Below are 18,545 nucleotides of genomic sequence, written 5' to 3' on the forward strand. Positions count from 1 at the left end.
GTCACAGAAACCACCGTTGTGGCTGGTCAGCAGAGAGCTCATGGCAGGGATAGGCAACAGAGTCTGAACTGTCCTCTTGACTTCTAGAGATGGAGCACCAAATTCTGTCCGTGGTTATGCCCTGGAAAATTGGAAGTAGCCCTCCTGATGTCCATCAGGTTACATAATTGTAACGGAGCACAAGATTTGGCCTTGTGCCTGTAGAGAGTCATGGACACAACACACGGGGGAAAAATTGTTCATGCAGTTATTGGTGCTTTGTCCCCATGAAGGCAAAACTCCCACTGATTTCTGTAGGAGCAGGACAGAGCTCAAATGGGTTTTCCTAAGCAAATAAGGGGAAATTATTTACTTGTTCCCATAACATAAAAACTAGGGGTCCCCAACTGGAATTATTAGGTAGCAGGTTTAAAACTAACCAAAAGATGTATTTCTTCATACAACCTACAGACATTCTGTGGAACTCCTTGCCAGAGGATGTTGTGAAGACCAGGACTGTAACAGGGTTCAAAAAAGAACTAGATACATTCATGGAGGGTAGGTCCATCAATACTTATTAGCCTGGATGGGTAGGAATGTTGTCCCTAGCCTCTTTTTGTCAGAGGCTGGAAATGGATGACAGGAGAGGGATGACTGGATGATTCCCTGTTCTGTTTACTCCCTCTGAGGCATCTGGCATTAGCCACTGTTGGAAGACAGGATACGTCTAGATTGCAGGCTTCTTGTGCAAGAAGCTTTTATCGGAAGAGATCTTCTGCAAAAACATCTTGTGCAAGAGTATGTCCGCACTGCAAAAGTGCATTGAAAAATTGATGCGCTTTTGTGAAAGAGAGCCTCCAGACTGCATGGACGCGCTCTGGAAAGTAAGCTCTAATTGCTATGCACAGACTGGCCACCAGGCACCTGTGCCTTTTCCTCTTTTTGCGCAAAACCCCCTTCTTCCCCATCCACTCACACCTTTTTGTGAAAGAGCTCTTTTGCGAAAAGGCGTTCTTCCTCCTAGAATGAGCAATACCTACGCTGGAAAAACCCCTCTGTTCTTTCAATTTTTTTGGTGCAAAAATGTGCGTGAGGTGTGGCTGCCCTGCGAGTTTTTTTTGGAAAGGCCGTTTTTCCAAAAAAACTGTAGCGTAGACATAGCCTGGGGCTAGATAGATCTTTGGTCTGACCCAGTATGGCCGGTCTTATGTTATGTCCATCCAACGTGTTTCATGATCCCCAAAAATAATCCAAAAAAAGGAAAAACTCAAAGACGAGAAAGAATCACAGCTGTGAATCCATCCGCCGTTAGCTTCCCAAGGGATAATTTGTATCGCAACTGAACATACAGCACATTTGAAAATCTGGCCTCTGATTTAGGGCCTTTAAATACACACTCAGGGGCCGAAGTATAGGCACCCATTTTTGAGTCTTGGCTGAAATAACTGCTCCTAGGAGTGGAGGGTTTGTCTGGGGCCTGTTCCTATTGATATAAATGCCACTCTGGATGCTTTCCCATCAAGGCTGCAGCTCTCAGTTTCTGTTTTAGTGTTGGTGCATGATGAGGCAAGGGCACAGATATAACTTTCTGCAGCCTATGGAGAGTAGAAGGAAAGGTAAGTTCAATTTATTTCTAAAACTGTTACACTATTTTACTAGATCTTTAAACTTAATTTAAATTCTTTATTTGAGGGGAAAAAAAGAGAGGGGGGTATCATATTTTAATTAGTAGCTGTGTCAAAGGGGAGCTGGATTAATTATTGGAAATGACTCTGTCCAGATGGTTTTAATTTTCACAGCAGGGAACCGGCATCTTTTGAAGGTGATATTTTTCAAATTAAAATCAGCCTGGATATTACTCATACATGTTGTAGTTTGAAGGTGACGTGTGTGTGTCCTTTTTCCTAACCTACGTGGCGTTCAGGGCTGTGTTCTACTCCAGTGAAATAATCTGTTGGATTTAAAAGGTGCAGGTTGCTCATCAGCAAAATTCAAGCCATCGGAGGAATAATAGGTTGCCGAAGGAACTGGTCATAGGATAAGAAGTCTTTTCATTGTTAGGTAGCCATTTTGAATTCTTGAACCAAAGTGACCAGGAGTTGTTACTTGATGATCCGTATCCAACTTAGTAGTTTTCACAGAGGCGCCAAGAACTAGATGGACATGGAGAATGAATTACTGTTTAGCTCGTAGAGGCAGTGCTTCTGGAGGAAGGTTCAGGCATGATGTCAGTGTGAGGTAACTTGCCTTGCTATTGCCCATGACCTACTTGGTCTATAGATAAATGGAAGACTTCAGTCTCCAAAACTTCCATATAGACTATTTTTTGGTCCCTTAACTGTTCATACATCTGGGCAGAGTTCCTCTGAGTGGAGTCCACTCACTCCTTGAATGACTTCTTGGAGCAGTGGGCATTGGCTGGTGTTCCCACCCTGCTGCCATCTTCTGGATTCCACGTTTTGACCCTGACCTGCACTCTTGTCCTCGTTTTATTCTTGTTTTGTCTTTGTAAAGTCAATTTTTGGGTTCCTTGGCCACACCCTGACCAAACGGGATGGGCCTTTCATTACTTTGGTGCCCAGACTCTCAGGTAAGAGAATCAGGTCCAAAGAATCTCTCAGGTCCAAAGAATCACAAATAAGTTGACCCACCAGCCTTAGCGATCAAATAAGTTGGTATCTTTCTTAGTCACTGAAATATGTATAATACACATCTAGTTTAAATCCATCTGTTGTTAGACACGTAAACAATTATTTATCTCTCCCTTGATAAAGGTTTAATTTCACAAGATTCCCTTTTAACAAATGAAGACTCCAAACCAATGTAAACATCTGTTGAACGCTTGGTAATTGTAAGAATGAAACTACCAAAAGGCACATCTTTCTCTGAGCTGCAGAAGAAAAGCTTCATTGAGGGTTAAAATTTTGTGAGATTTGCACTGCTAGAAAAAGCCAAATTCTGACTTTACAAGTGGGAAAAATATTAATGTGCTTAAATGAAACAAACTCGTATTTCTATCCCCCTGGTAAATCCTTACACTGAACATATTTGCTCTGAGAGGGTTTTAAAGTTCTGAAATATGAAGGTCAAAAAGAATGTGGCTTTCTGTTGCACAGATCTAATATTCTCCGATGTTTGGCCAAAGCTGTATTTTGGGTACAGATTTCCAGGACAGGGTCCGGATTTCTATGCACTGACATTTAAACCTTCTCAGATTATATTTCTGTCAGTTGACACGTCTGCTTTCTGTTCTGAACTCTAGAGAGATGCGCCTGGCCAACCAGATCTGAATACCCCAGATTTTCTAGGAGGCTGTTTTGGTTTCAACCTTGGTCCTGATGTGAATGTTGCAGCTGCTTCCTAACTCTAATGAGGCAAAATGAAATTCTGAATCCAAATGCCTCCGCATTGCAGTAGGATAGGTTGTAGACCTGGGTGCCAATTTTGGCCCATCTCTGACAAGTTTATGACATGGCAAGTGGCATATTAACTTAGGAAAGTATAGAGAAGAAAACCGTCTTCCACCGCAGGGCCATGGAAACTAAACTCCGCCACTGTGAACATGCTGGCTGGGTAAGGCATTACATGGCCTCCCTGACACAGGCAGGTTTAGAGGGGTGCATGTTCCCAGAATGCAGTAGTACCAAAACAGAAATTGGGAACTGCAGCCTTGGTGAAATCCTATCCAGAGTGACATTTATGCCAATAAGAACAGGTGCCCCATGGGATTGCCACAGTGGTAGTTGTTGGGGATGCATACAAGATTTTTAAAAAGAAGGCGTCCTCATCAAAATAGGCACCAAAACAATGGGTACTATAATCTGTTCCCTGTTGTCAGTCTCAGGCCAGGTCTACACTAAAGGGGAAAGTCGAATTAAGATACGTACATTACTTACATAGCTGGAGTTGATGTAGCTTAATTTGCATTTCCCTGATGTCCCCACAGTGAAAGGCCAACAGGAGCAAAATGCTCCCATCAGCTTCCCTTACTCCTCACAGAAGCAAGAGTACCAGCCACTGATGGGGGCACCCTCTGAGTTTGATTTAGTGGATCTTTACTAGACCCACTAAATCAAACTCCAGAAGATCAATTGTGGCATTATCAGTCTTCCCTCTAGTGAAGACACGGCCTCAGTGAAATTGCCGAAGACTGAAGGGGCCATGAAAACCAAGGGCCTTTTCTCTGTCTCAGTTATGGCTGGTACACCACACCTTGGACTGTGGTGAAGAATTTAGTTTTCACTTTGCTGAAAATGGCACCGTTCCTGAGAACATAATTCACATGATGTTTTGATGGGGGAACTCCCCTCCCTGCATATGTTGTCTCTCTGTGCTAATAATATAGCTGTGTTAATCTGAATAGTAAAAGTGTGTGGGCATGTGTGTGTAAATTCTCAGTTACTCTGGTTTAAATCTGGAGTAATCAATTGACGTCAATAGTGTTTTAAATTTATTCCTGTGTGAATTCAGCAACCTATGGGAAGTTGTGGGGGTTGGGTGGTTGGGTGTATGTTTTTCCCATATAGACTGTGTCTTCACTCAGTGATTCAGGTGAACATAGGAGACCTTCTTGACTTACCTCATCCACTCCAAGACTTGGTCTGACTGTGCTGGTAAATGCTTTTTTTTTCTTCTTCCTTTTACAAGCCCAGCTTCTAGTGGAAACAGACACATTTGGCAGTCAAGTCCGGATCAAAGGGAAAGAGACAGACTTTTACCTTTGCATGAACAGGAAAGGCAAGCTAGTGGGGAAGGTAAGTGTTTCCTATTAATTCATTTGTAACATGAGCATTACCTTGAGCAGTGACTGCGAAGGCGTAATGATGTGTTCCGAACTTTGCTTGTCAGCCCCAAATGAAAAGCAGGACTTGGGGGAATGTGGAATTTTTAAAGCAGTCCATCCCTTTACCAACCCTTCCCCCACAATAAAAAAAAAAAACAATCTCAGCCAACCACTAGGATTTTATTACTGATGCCTTGGGTATGCACAGGTTTCTATTTTACAGTTGCCTAGATTGACAAAAGATGTGTGCATCTCAAAAACAATTGAGCACTCGCATTACATGATATAAATCTCTTTTACCTTGGTGGTAAAAAAAAAAAAAAAGTTAGGAACATATTCAGGAGGTTAGCAGTATAATGCCGGTTTTAATAACAAGAGTCAGAATATACTGTAGCAAAGCTAATATTGGAATCTGAACATCCTATTAGGGCCGGGCCTCACGGTTCTAACATTACAGGAATATTTTATTACTTTGGATCCGAGCACAATAGAAGCATGTAACAAATTAAACATATTTTCCCGTGTAGTTTAACTTCTTTGCTGAAGTCATTTTTTTAAATGCATTCACTTGTTTTTGTAGCTGACATGGCTCCTTTGGATGGCTAGTGAATCCAAAGTTGAATAATTGGGCAGGAGGCTGTCAAAGTTAAATATCACCAGGCGCCCACCCTGTGTATCACGTGAATTAAAATCCCAGCTATCCCGGTGGCAGAGAGAAAAGGGAAGCTGAGTGTTTTGCTTTGAAAAGGCGGAGCCCCAAAAGTCACATTCCCAAATAGAAACCAGGTGTCATGGCCACGCTGGTGAGATGTTATGTACAACGGTGGTCCTGTAAGTGACACTTTGGGGGGGGGGGGAGGATTGACTTTTGAAAGGGTGCTCTCCTGCACCTTTACTCATGCAAGTAAAGATTACTTTCGAGACTAAGCCATTAATGTTGGCTACCCAACCTAAGATACGGACAACCTGATTTTCTGAAGAGCTGAGCACTGGGATTCCATTAACCAATGCTCGACACCTTGGAAAATCAGGCCTAGATGCCAGATTCATCATTGTCCTGCACCTGGAGAGGGAGGAGCATTCAGTGATTCAGGCCCTTGCCTGAGTTTTTAGCAGAACCACATTTAATTCCTGGCTCTGCCACAGCCGTACTGTGTCATCTTGGATAAGTGACTGGGAGGCCTAATTTTTCAGGTATGTAATCCCCTAAAGGTAGGTGGTTAGTGGGATCTTTAGATATGTCTAAGTGCCTAACTTCCAGGGCCAATGGGAGTTTGGCACCTCGGTGTTTTGGAAAATCCTACTAGTTGTCCCTCTGTATATTTAAAATCTGTCCCTTTGCCTCGCTGTGTCTCAGTTCCCCCATCTGTATGACAGGGACAACACCACTACCCTGCGCGCGCGCGCGCGTGTGTGTGTGTGTGTGTGTGTTGTGGCGATAAATACATTAACCGTTGTGAGGAGTTGAAGGACTGTATGTATGCAAGGTAGATCAACAGTGCAAAGTGACTATGAAATGCCACCGTTCTGCTTCTGCCATGTCTATGCTGGTACAAATGACCACACGAAGGGAAGGGCAGTGACAAATGAGTTTTAGGAGGCTTAAGCCAGGTCCCCAGAAGCAGGCTTATTAGATGCCACTTTAGAAAATTTAGGCCAAAGTCCTCTAGGATCCATCTCCCAACTTAGCTCATGGGGCGTGAGCCAGGATGCTTACTTAGCTTGTCCTCTTCACGTAACGTGAGGCTTCAGTGTCTCTCGATGTGCTTTTGGGGACGTGAGGCTGGCAAGCCGCTCGTGTTAAAACAATAAACATCACGTCCGGGCCTTCCTGCCCCACGCCAGGACAGACTCAGAATGCTGACGAGTTCACAAACCAGGCCGCCCGGGCAAGGGGGAGCCGCGAACGTTCTGTTTGGAAGGCAAATGTTCCAGACGCGTTGCCCATATTAACAGCTTCTCAACAGCACAAACGAACATAACAGCATGTCATCTTGATACCGGAGAGTGTGGTTTTAATTAGTATCATCGTTTCAGCTCTTTCTGTGGTGAGCGTTTGAGGGAGTGCTTTTCTGAGTGAATGCTCTAAACAGCTAGTAACCCCCAAGGAAAACATCAGATCGAAATTCGTGCCTGGGCTAATGCAAATATCGCAGGATATTCTGGGGGGAAATATGATGTGCACGATGATCATTTTGCAGTCTCCCCATCGTGTCCATCTGGCAACAGTGGAAACTTGAGGCGACAGTGGTTCTTTTTCTCCGCTCGTTTCCTATTGCCTTACACTGCATAATCCGTAACAATACCAACAGATGCCATTTGGCTTTGTCTCCTCCTCAGTCAGCATTTTTGGATTCTCCCCAGTTGAAAACCTGCTTTGAATTTAGTTCCTTTTTGTTTCCCATAATCACTACAAAGGGTATTACAAATCGGAGCAGGTTGCTGTTATTCATAGTTGGAACGGCTGACAAAAGTGACCGTTTCAGAAACTGGGCTTGTTCCCTACCTTGGAGCTGGTTATGTTGCAGGCAAACAGATTAATCCTCCAGGTTCAAAAGAGCAGCCTTCGTTTTTCTCTGTCAGCGACACATTTATATCTGTGCCAGTTCTTCTGAGTCAAGGCTTCCAGCGGCGTTTTCTCAGCAGCTCCAAATCTGGTGCTTGCAGCATTGCTCTCCCTGCCTGGTTAGTTGCATGTTGCAACTTCCCAGCAAAGGTCTCAAGCAGGGTTCTAGAGCTGTCATCACGGCAGGCTGCTTATGAGTTGTCCCAGATGGAGAAATTAAGGCAGAGAGTGTTTAAGTGACATATCCAAGGTCAGAGAGGGAATCAGTGGTAGAGCCAAGATTAGAACTCAGGAGCTCTGGCACTCATCCTCCTGTTCAACCTGCAGGCTCACAAATCGTCACAGACCTCAATGTCTGAAAACTCAAGACTAGACAGGTGTAGGACAGGGAACGCCTGTTTTCCTGTTACAGCAGAAAAGCAAATTGGATCCTGCATGCTGCTTGATGTTGTGCAAAGAAGGCCTGATCGGGTTTTTATTGGTTGGATGGTTTGTTTCAAGCAGCAGCTTTCTGCTTTATTCATTTGTTTATTTTACCTTAGAAACAGCATGTCTAATTTCCCTGGTTTTACTAGCGATTTCTGTGGCTGGCTGATGAGCTAAGTGGGATTATGACATCACCAGGAGAGAGACTGAAAACTGAGCAATTGAGGGGGAAGGGAATTGTTAGTTTTGTTTAAAACTTTGTTTTCTATTTCTTTTTGTTAGTGCTCATTTCACTCAGACTTTTGACCCACAGGTGGGAGAAAAGCACTCTGTGCGAAAGATTTAATGTTCTGGACTGTACAAATGAAGGCTGAGAGAGTTTCAGCTCCAGTTCTCTAATTAGCTAATTTTAGTCCTCTCTCCTAGTGTTGGAGTTTCCACGTTTGATATACCTGGTTTCTAGTATGTTCCAGACAGGATGATCACCAATGGATAATATCCATGACTTGCTCCAATTAAGTTTTCTCTCTCACCACTGTGTATGCAACCCATGTGCCTACTAGGTATGGTTCACTGTCCCATGTAGTGGCACTTAGACAACTCAGGATACATCTACACACCAGGGAATGGTGGTCTGGTGGCATGGATACAGGATCTCCTGGATTCGAACACCAGCTCGGGCAGTGAGTGTGTCCACCCTGGAGCGGGAGATGTAATAGAGATAGACCCAGGTTAGCTCTGATTAGCTTAAAATACCCATGTAGCCCTGGCAATGATAGTGGCGGGCTGATTGGCAGCTCCAAATACTTGCCCAGGTTTTCAGAGAGGACCATCTTGGGGGCTGCTATCCCCTCTCGTGAGCTCGATATGTTTTCTCGAGCCAGAAATTACACATCCAGTGACTCTCAAAGTCACTTTCCATTTGCTTTGGCAATGGGGCTGACAAGACATATCGTGTAGGTGAGCTAGGGGTATGTCTACACGTCAGTTATTTTGGGATACCAGAGGTGTCCCAAAATAGCTACCTCGTGTCTTCACAAGCCACCCATTATTTCGAAATATTTTTCAAAATAACGGACATGCTATTTCGGCATCCCGGTAACCCTCATTCCACGAGGGTTAAGGGATGTCTCAAAATAGCACTTTTTTTCGAAATTTGGTGCTATGTAGATGCACCACATTTTGAAATAGCCTATTTCGAAATAAACTCGAAATAAGCTATGCAATTTTCGTAGCGCAAATTGCATAGCTTATTTCGAGTTTGGAGTGAAGTGTAGACATAGCCTAGGAGACCATGTTGGAAAGGGACTTGGCAATTTCAGTGCTAGGTAATGCTCTGTGTGCAGTGAGGGCTACAGAACCTTCCCTGCAGTCGTGCAAGCCAATGGCTGTGGGTTCTCCACTCTGCCAACATGCCTAGTGGTACAAGGTGATTTTTTTTTCATTTCAAAGTGAGCGTTGCCGACAAGGCTCCTCGTGCCAGGCGCCACAAGCTTGCTGCACAGGCTGCTTCCTGTGCAGAATGAGGTGCTCTGTAGAATTTGGGAACCGGTAAGGTTTCCCTGTTGCTCTCCCAGGAGGAGGTCCATGCTGTGGTCCATGGTTGGCAGGGCCCAAGGGTTTGGTTAGCCAGCTGGATGTCACCGTGGGGGCAGGATTGGTCACTTGGGCAGTGCATCTCCTGGAAGCCACAGATAGGGTGGGGTCATGTTCTAGGGTCTCCCATGAATGCTGGCCTGGGTCCAATGTGCGGTATGTGGATCTGGGCTGATTCCATCTGCACCACCGTAAGGCCTCCAGTTCCTTCTCCCTTCCCACCTGCCCCTTCCCTCAACTGATTCCTCCCTCCATTCCTGCCCAATGCTAGGTGTCATTTTGAAGATGGTGATTTGACTTCCTCCTTCCAGTTCCTCTCTGGGACAGAGGCCGTACCCTGTGTTCTTTGCGGCGTTGGGAAGCCCTTGTACCCATTTTACAGCTTTTGGGGAGATGTAAGAGGAAAACCACTTTGCTCACCACTCCCAAGTCTGCAAGGGTCTCCAGAGTGGGGGGAGATCTCCCATCGGGCAGCTGCTCATGCTGCAGTGGCTGCTACACTCTGACAGGGGCTGAGAGCATCCTGTAATTCTTAGTGCACTGTTGCTAGGGAATTTTCAGTGGTTCTCTAGCAACCACCTTCACAATTATGTCTGCCCTTGCCCCGAGGTGAGCAGCCTGGTATGTGGAATAGGAACGTTTCTCTGCTCTGTCTGCCCTATAGAAGTGTGGCCAGGCCACTTTCTTCTTTATCGGAGAGTTTTGTGGCTCGATCGAGGGCAGAAACAGTGACCAATGACCATCACCTGGAGGCCCCCCCAAAGCTACAAAATAGGAGGGAGGCCACGCAAGGAAGACCCTGTGGAGAAGGCACCAGCCCTGAGAGAAAGAGGAAGGGCAGGGGTCAGGCCCTCTGGATGTCCTTTAAGGTACATTTGGGGGCGGGGAGGAAGGGGATGGAGGAGGAGCTTAGCACATGATGCCTGTGTGATATTTGTTCCTCCTTCCTTGCTGGGTCTGCCTCCCGACACAGAAAGCTCCTGGCTGATCCTCGCACAGGGCTGGGCAAGATGCGGCCCGAGGACTGGATCCTGCCCACCTGACACTTTGATCCAGCCCGCCGACGGCATCTGGCCACTCTATCTCCTGCTGCCCATGCCACCACATTTCCAGGCCATGGCTCAGGCAGCAGGATCCTATTGAACTGGCCCCTGGTCACAGCGCTACCCCAGTGGGGGCCGAAGCCACGAGCCCTTTAAATAGCTGCCGCAACCAGGGGAGCTGCCAGGCAACACGGTAGCGGCAGGGCTGGGAGCCATGAGCCCGTTGCTGTGTTTTTCATTCAAAAGCCTCCGGCCATAGACAACTCTGGGGAGGAGGCTGGTCCCTAGCCCCGCCCCTTCTGCCCTAAGCCCCGCCCCTTCCGGGGCAGAGCCAGCTCATGACCACACAAGTGGTCCCACTGCTCTAGCACGCCAAGTAGAGGGAAATGATACCATAGGGATAATGTACATCTCCCCGTGTGTCAGGCTGGAGGGAGCTGGCCCCGTTTCTGAGGGTGCCTGAGCTCAAACGTCGACACCACAGATAAACCGTTTCTTAGCCCAGCTGCTTCAGCTCCGGTCAGATGGCATGGGCCAGTCATGGGAGTCCATTGCGGGTAGACATATCTCGAGGAGACAAAACAATGTGGATACCACCAGTTGCTGATTTCTCTGCTGTACCCCTGTGTGATAGTTTTCTATGTGTTATCCAGCGGCCCTGGTTTCGTTATGGCCATTGGACAGATGGGTAGGAAGTGCCCGCTGGATAATACTAGGCTGTGGCTCAGCAGTGAAAATCTAATAAGTATGGGGATTGCTTAGATGCCTGGCTAGAAGGAAGATGCTTTGATCACTGATGTCAACCACCATCAAAATAAATTGGCAGGGAGTGCCTGGAAATTGGGAGTAGGAAAAGCCACATCGTTTCTTTTCCAAGCTGATTCAAAACGTCAGTGCATCCAGATCTTCCTTGCAACTCTTGCTGGTAGATGGTTCACTTGTTTCAGTAAGGCTGTGTCTAGATTGTAGGCTTCTTTCGGAAGAAGCTTTTTCGGACAAGATCTTCCAGAAAAACTTCTTCCAAAAGAAAGCGTCCACTCTGCAGAAGCTCATCAAAAAAGGGATCTGCTTTTTCGAAAGATAGTGTCCACGCTGAATGAACGCTATCTCGCATTTCAGCTGCGATTACTATGGACAGAGCGCCACCAGGGCACCTGTGCTTTTTCCTCTTTTCCTCTTCTTTCGAAAGAACTCCCTCTTCCCCGTCCACACACACCTTTTTGCGAAAGAGCTCTTTTGGAAAAAGGCTTCTTCCTCATAGAATGAGGATTACCAATGTCAGAAAACCCCTCTGTTTTTTTGATTTTCTTTTGGAAGAACGCGATTGCAGTGTGGACATAATTGAATTTTTTTTTTTCAAAAAACGGCCATTTTTCTGGAAAAAGTGTGTAGTGTAGAGATACCCTAAGGCTACGTCTAAACTACATTCCTCGTTCGAGAGAAGAATGTAAGTGAAGCGCAGATTTACAAATCTTGCCCTTCATTTGCATAATCGCTTGAGCGCCTTTTGAAAAAGAAACCGCAGTCTTGATAAGGTTCTTTTGAAACTCTCCCCCCCTTTTTTTGAAAGAACCCATACACTTCATTTTTTTCAGGTGTATCGGTTCTTTCGAAAAAGGGTTGTTTTTTTCCGAAAGAACCCCGTCTAGACTGTGGTTTCTTTTTCGAAAACCCCTTTTTCAAAAAAGCACGCTCCAGCGATTATGCAAATGAAGCACAAGATTTGTAAATCTGCGCTTCATTTGAATTTTCGATTGGCTTCATTTACATTCCTCTTTCGAAAGAGGAGAGTAGTTTAGACGTGCCCTAATAGGGCAAGAAGATATAAGACATGTAGGACCAGCTCTGTAGCTCTTAAAATTGTACTCTGGCAAAACTCCTTTGAGGTAAATCTTTAGGTTCTTACTCAGGTTTTCCTCCGTCTAACACCCGCAGACAAAAGCTGTGAAAGGCTTCAGAATTTGGCCCAGTAGGTATTCTGCCTGAGTAAGGAGTGAATCGACACCTCAGGATTTGGCACCTTTCTGCGAGTGTGGCTTGGTGGGCTAAAAGGAAAATGTAAGGTCGCGTCCTAACAAAATCTCAGACCAATTGTGGTAACTCAGCTATTTATTAAGAACACAAAATATAATAAGGTGCAACGTAGCCGTATTGCACAGTACGCCAAAGTACCACTCTAACTTTTACCCTGTCTCTCTGAGTTTTCTTTTAAAAACCACAAGGACTTGAAATGCAAACTCCCCAGGGAATCACCTTAATATTTTCAATTTTTCTTGAGATAAGATTGGAATTTTAAGGGGTTTCTTTTCTTCCCCTTTCTGTATCCTTTATGGACTATTTCCACCTTCTACTCCCTATTCCTATTGAGTATAAAATGCACCCACTTGAAGGGTCTGAGCGTAAACTCACTCTGCAATGAAAACAGATGAAGCAAAGTTATACACTGCATCTAGGCTTACACTAGGAAGGCTTTGCGAGTGTAACTTTACTGGTAGATTGTCCTGTCAAAGTTTCCTAATGCAGGTGCCACTTATAGCTGCAGACCAGACATCTTGCTAGTGTACCTTATTTCAGACCCCTGAGCAAAATAAGCAATACTAGCAAAGCCACATCTGATCTATGTCTGTACTAGGGGCTTTTGCCTCTACAGCTATTGAGATCAGAGACCCACACAGCCATGTAGGCAAAAGAAGTTTGTTATGTGGGTGTAAGAAATGTACCATTCCCCCCCCCAAACCGTTCTACTTAATGTTACCAGTGTGTTGCTAATACTGTATAGTAAGGATCTCTGTGTTTTTGCAAACTGGTGCGAGATGCCAAAGACTGTTTTGGCAGAGCTTTATTGCTGCCTCCTGCCAGCAGTGGTCTTTAGGGGAAAGTAATAATTTGGGGTTGTTTACATTACAGCTTTAGAATACGGGGTGGGGGCGGGTTCTCGAAGCACATGTGTCTTAAAGTGGGAAGATTGGGGGGAAAAAATAAGCCCAACAGCATCTGACAGTGAAAGTGTTTGTTGTTTTAAACAAACAACACTGTGGCACCTTTGGAGGTAACAAAAATATAGAGGATCATGAGCTTTCATGGGTAAGACCCATTTCATCAGATGGGTTGGAGTGGCAATAAAAGAATCCAAGCTAGTACCGGTCAATTGTAGGACTGGTGTTAATCAAGCTAAATAAGTGGGCTGGTTGTGTCTCATTCATAGCTTTTGATGTGAAAATGCCCATGTCAATTGCAGGGGAAATTGGCTTTGTTGTGCGTTAACCAGTTAATGTCTTTATTCAAGCCCAGGGTAAAAAATATGTAGATGAATTCCAGTTCAGCGCTCTCTCTCTGTGTATTTGGGTGGATCAATTCCTTTGTAGAAGAATGGCTACTTTTAAATCCACATGTCCAGGCAGGTGAAAATGTTCCCCTACAGGTTTTTGTGTGTTATCTTTCCTGATGTCTGATTTGTGTCCATTTATCCTTTGGTGTAGAGACTGTCCGGTTTGGCCGATATCCACGGCAGAGGGGCATTGCTGGCACTTGATAACATATATCACATTAGTGGATGTGCAGGTGTATGAGCTCCTGACATTGTTGCTTATGGGCACGTCTATACAAGCCGCCTGTTATTTCAAAATATTTTTCGAAATAACGGGTGCGCTATTTTGCCATCCCAGTAAACTTCACTGCAGGAGGGTTAAGGGATTCTAGAAATAGTGCGTTGTTTCGAAATTTGGTGCTGTGTAGATGCACCAAATTTCAAAATAAACGATTTTGAAATAGATTTGATATAAGATACGCAATTTGCGTAGCACAAATTGCATATCTTATTTCGAGTTTAGGGTGCTGTGTATTTCGAGTTTAGGGTGCTGTGTATTTAGAGTTTAGGGTGCTGTGTAGGGTTAGGTCATGTGATGGTGATGCTTGCTATTGTCAGTGTTTGTTATTGTCCACAAATGTAGGCCTGGCCCTTTAAAATGCCTCCTGGTTTACAGGGAAAGAGGTTTCTTCTTTCACAAGAGCTCAGTGTTGTTCAGTGGAATTCTCCAGGCAGGGTGGGAAAACCTCTGGACAGGAAAAAAGAAAATTTTAAAAGACCAGGACTATCTGGTGAGAAATATTGGAGAGGAGGAGAGTTTTCAAAAGCACTTAGCACTGGCCTAGCTGCATCAATGCGAGTTTTACTTCTCTGGGATTTCTTTGGGAGCAGAGGTGGGCCTTCCTTGGGAAAACCTACTCACGAAGCACAGATTCCATAAAAACACTGCCACAGTCAGGTTGCCAGGAGTCTGATATTGAACTGGGCAGTTCAGTATTTTCGCCTCCTGTCTGGTAAAAAAATTCAGAAAATACCGGACACCTAAAATGTCCTGCACTTTCTGATTTTTTCCTGGTCAGGTGGCAAAAATCCCAGGCTGTCTGGCTCAATAGGGAGGCAGCCTGGCAACCCTAGTGCTTACTGGGTTCCTCAGGAGAGCTGTCCGGCCCCATGCAGGGAAGCAAGGTGGCAGGCGGCTGCTGGCAGCCTGTTAGGGCCAAAAAAGCCTCGAAGGTGTTTCTTAAAGGGGCCATGCTGGTTTTTTGTTTTTGTTTTTGGTCAGTTTCAGTCGGGGCCTTTTGTGAACAGCAGTGTGATTCATCGTATCCAGTGCGATTTGTTCTTTAAGTGAGCTGGCCCTGGCTCCGCTCCCTCCTCCTTTCCTTTCTACACTTGATCTTTACACTTCTCTTCCTTTCCTGGTTTAGTTGTCTTTCTTAACACTGCAAACAGAAAACCTGGGTGTAAATGCCCTTGAACACTGCGGAATTTTGGACCTGGAACTCAAGAACAATATTGCCAACCACGAGTCTTCAAAGATCATCAATCTGGCCTCTCAAAGCCATGAGATTAGTGTTAAAATGCTGAGATTTGAACAATAAACACTTGTTTTATTTTCTTTATCCTCTTACTCCAGTCACGTTTTCAGGCTTTCTTCTGCAGCCATGCAGGCAAGAAATGCACTCTTTTTTTTGGGGGGGGGGTGTCAAAATAAAAGCAAAGATTTCCATGCTGTTGCTTGATTCCAGAAGCTTGTGATTAAAATCATGAGACCTGGCAACACTATGAACTTCATAGCTGCCTCCTCTCTAGTGTAGGCTGAACTGCATCCTTGAATCCACGCACCCCTGATCCCTGAACAATCTGGATTGGGATCCAACTGCCACAATCTCTGATCTTTTCAGGCATTCAGTCACCTACAGCAATCTCAGTAATGGCTCAAGTCAGAGGGGATGGAGAAATCTTGCTATTCTGCATAATAAATGGACATTCTGACAACAGGCAGCTCAAAGTTGCCTTAATTCATCTGCCTTGGGATGAATATCTCTGACTCTCATTTAAACCAATTGGTGCCAAGCCCCTGCTGGCCCAGGCTGGCGGACAATTTGTAACAATCACGCCATGGATTGCAAAGGGAGCAGCCAAGCCCTCGCATGCTGGATTTGCTGGTGTGTTCTCACACTCCTTCACCGATCCGGGGATCATTTACTCTGCGCTGTTCGGAGGATGTACTCTGTGCGCACATTTGAACTGTTCCTTCTGGTGGGCACAGATTTCATGAGGAAGTTACAAAGCCTATCTAACCGCCTCCCTTCCCTGCTGCACTTGGATTCGCAGTTGGCGACTTTGCCAGGCAGAATGCGTCCAGCGTTTGACACTGTGCGCTCGACATGTTGAACAAGACTGTAAATCTTTCAGAGCTGAGCAAGGCTGCTTTACATTCCATTCAGTTTATACTGCCTTCAAAGTTCATACAGCTATTCCTGGGCTGACTGAGGGCAGGTTTTTCTATGGGCAAAATTTTCCTTGGGGTCCCATATTTTGGGTGGCTCGTGTGCTGTAGGTTCTGTGAATGGTACTTTCTGTGATATCAGTGAGAACTCATCCTGTGGGGCTGATTTGCAATAACAGCAGCAGCTCAATGGTCTACAGATTGCATCTTGTTTTAGTGCATATCAAAGTCTCTGCCTGTTCTAGGATGTTCAATCGTCACTATGGTGGCAGGCTCTAAGTACTAGAGTCCTGGTACCCAAATGCTTTTCTCTGAAAACAGCCACTCCATGTGCAGTGGCAGTCAAATAAGCCAACTAAATGTTAGGAATCATTAAAAAGGGATAGAGAATAAGACAGAGAATATCTTACTACCCCTGTATAAATCCATGGGATGCTCACATCTTGAATACTGCCTACAGATGTGGTTGCCTCATCTCAAAAAAGATATATTGGCATTGGAAAAGGGTCAGAAAAAGGCAACAAAAATGATTAGGGGTTTGGAACAGCTGTCATATGAGGAGAGACGAATACAACTGGAACTTTTCAGCTGAGAAAGGAGGAGACTAAGGGGGGATATGATAGAGGCCTATAAAATCATGACAGGTATGGAGAAAGTAAATAAGGAAAAGTTATTTCATTGTTCCCATAACACAAGAACTAGAAGGGTCACCAAATGACATGAATAGGTAGCAGGTTTAAAACAAACAAAAGGAGGTATGTCTTCGCACAACGTACAGTTAATCTGTGGAACTCCTTGTCAGAGGATGTTGTGAAGGCCAGGACTTTAACAGGGTTCAAGAAAGAACTAGATAAATTCATGGAGGATAGGTTCAATATCTATTAGCCAGGATGGGTAAAAATGGTGTCCCTCGCCTCTGTTTGTCAGAAGTTGGGAATGAATAACAGGGGAGGGATCACTGGATGATTCCCTGTTCTGTTTGTTTCCTCTGGGGCACCTGACATTGGCCACTGTTGGACACTGGGCTAGATGGACCTTTGGCCTGAGCCAGTCTGGCCGTTCTTATGTTCTCTTTTTAAACTGAAGTTTCACTCTGAGCTAGAGCTAAACAATCCTATTAACAGCCATTTACTCTGTTTTTTAAAACAACTGCATTGGAATGAGAAGTGACATAGATCAGCTCAGATAAGAAGGTAACATGTCCGTAAGCCGTGGTTATCAACTCCACTTTCCAAAGCAAGAGCGGTACAGCCAGCCACCAAGCAGTGCGAATTACGCAAGTTGCTCAGGGTTCAATCCAGATCCCTTGGAAGTCATAAGAAAGACTCCAGTAAACTTTGCTGGGAGTTGGATCTAGCCCATGGTGCAAGTTTTAGATGATCTTTAACCAGGTAGAAAAAGTGCTAAATAGGAAACAGAAACTAATAGGAATATTAATAGGTCAGAAAGAGAGGAAAAGAACGAGAGAGCCAGGATCATTCTTACCCATGCGCAGAATATGCAGTGGCATAGAGCACCTGAAAATTTGGGGCACCACTGGGTCTTAATGGCCACCCACTGCTCTTCGTGCCCCTGGTCTGTGGCTCTGCTTCCTCCAGAGAGGATGTAGTTAACTTAACAGTGACAAGGCCCGCCAGACCTATTAGTAGAACACTGAGCCTGTGAAAGAGCCATTCAGGTGTTAATGAAGCTATAGGCAAGCATATGACCTATGAGGAGAGACTGAGGGAGTTGGGTCTGTTTAGTCTGCAGAAGAGAAGAGTTAGGGGGGTTTTGAGAGCAGCCTTCAACTTCCCGAAGGGAGGTTCCAAAGAGGATGGAGAGAGGCTGTTCTCAGTAGTGACGGATGGCAGAACAAGGAGCAATGGTCTCAAGTTGTGGTGGGAGAGGTCCAGGTTGGATATTAGGAAAAACTATTTCACTAGGGGGGTGATGAAGCACTGGGGTGGGTTACCTAGGGAAGTAGTGGAGTCTCCATCCCTAGAGGTGTTTAAGTCTTGGCTTGTCAAAGCCCTGGCTGGGTTGATTTGGTTGGGATTGGTCCTGCCTAGAGCAGGGGGCTGGACTTGATGGCCTCCTGAGGTCTCTTCCAGCTCTATAGTTCTTTGATTCTATTCTATGATTTAATGGGCAATAGCCAACCTCAGGTATAGACGGTCAGTTTCTGAATTTACCGTGTTAGTCGACAGGTCCTTAGTTTAAAACTTGCTTTAAAACTATTTTATTTGTGTGTTGCTGAACATTATAAAATCACTTCTCCAAGAACCTGTCCTCCGCCACTCCTTCCCTGGGCTATTGTCGGGCAAAGGGGCACTGTTTAATGGTACCACATAGAGCCGTCCCTGGAGAGAACTCTTGCAAAGCTGAAGCATGGGTTTGGGTTGAGGAGCAGA

The 18,545-nt window shown here is 45.1% G+C and overlaps 1 protein-coding gene across 2 annotated transcripts in view; it reads left to right on the forward strand.

Annotated features, from left to right (window-relative positions):
- Positions 1 to 18,545, forward strand: part of FGF18 (fibroblast growth factor 18) — a 110,343-nt gene that overhangs the window by 70,896 nt on the left and 20,902 nt on the right. For both annotated transcript variants that reach the window (XM_075900148.2, XM_089769553.1), the window contains one exon: positions 4,627 to 4,733. In XM_075900148.2, coding sequence (XP_075756263.1) covers positions 4,627 to 4,733 — 107 coding nt within the window. The remainder of the gene's footprint in view (positions 1 to 4,626; positions 4,734 to 18,545) is intronic.

The sequence above is a fragment of the Pelodiscus sinensis genome, chromosome 16 (genome assembly GCF_052426305.1).
Source record: "Pelodiscus sinensis isolate ZL-2025 chromosome 16, ASM5242630v1, whole genome shotgun sequence".
NCBI lineage: Eukaryota > Metazoa > Chordata > Testudines > Trionychidae > Pelodiscus > Pelodiscus sinensis.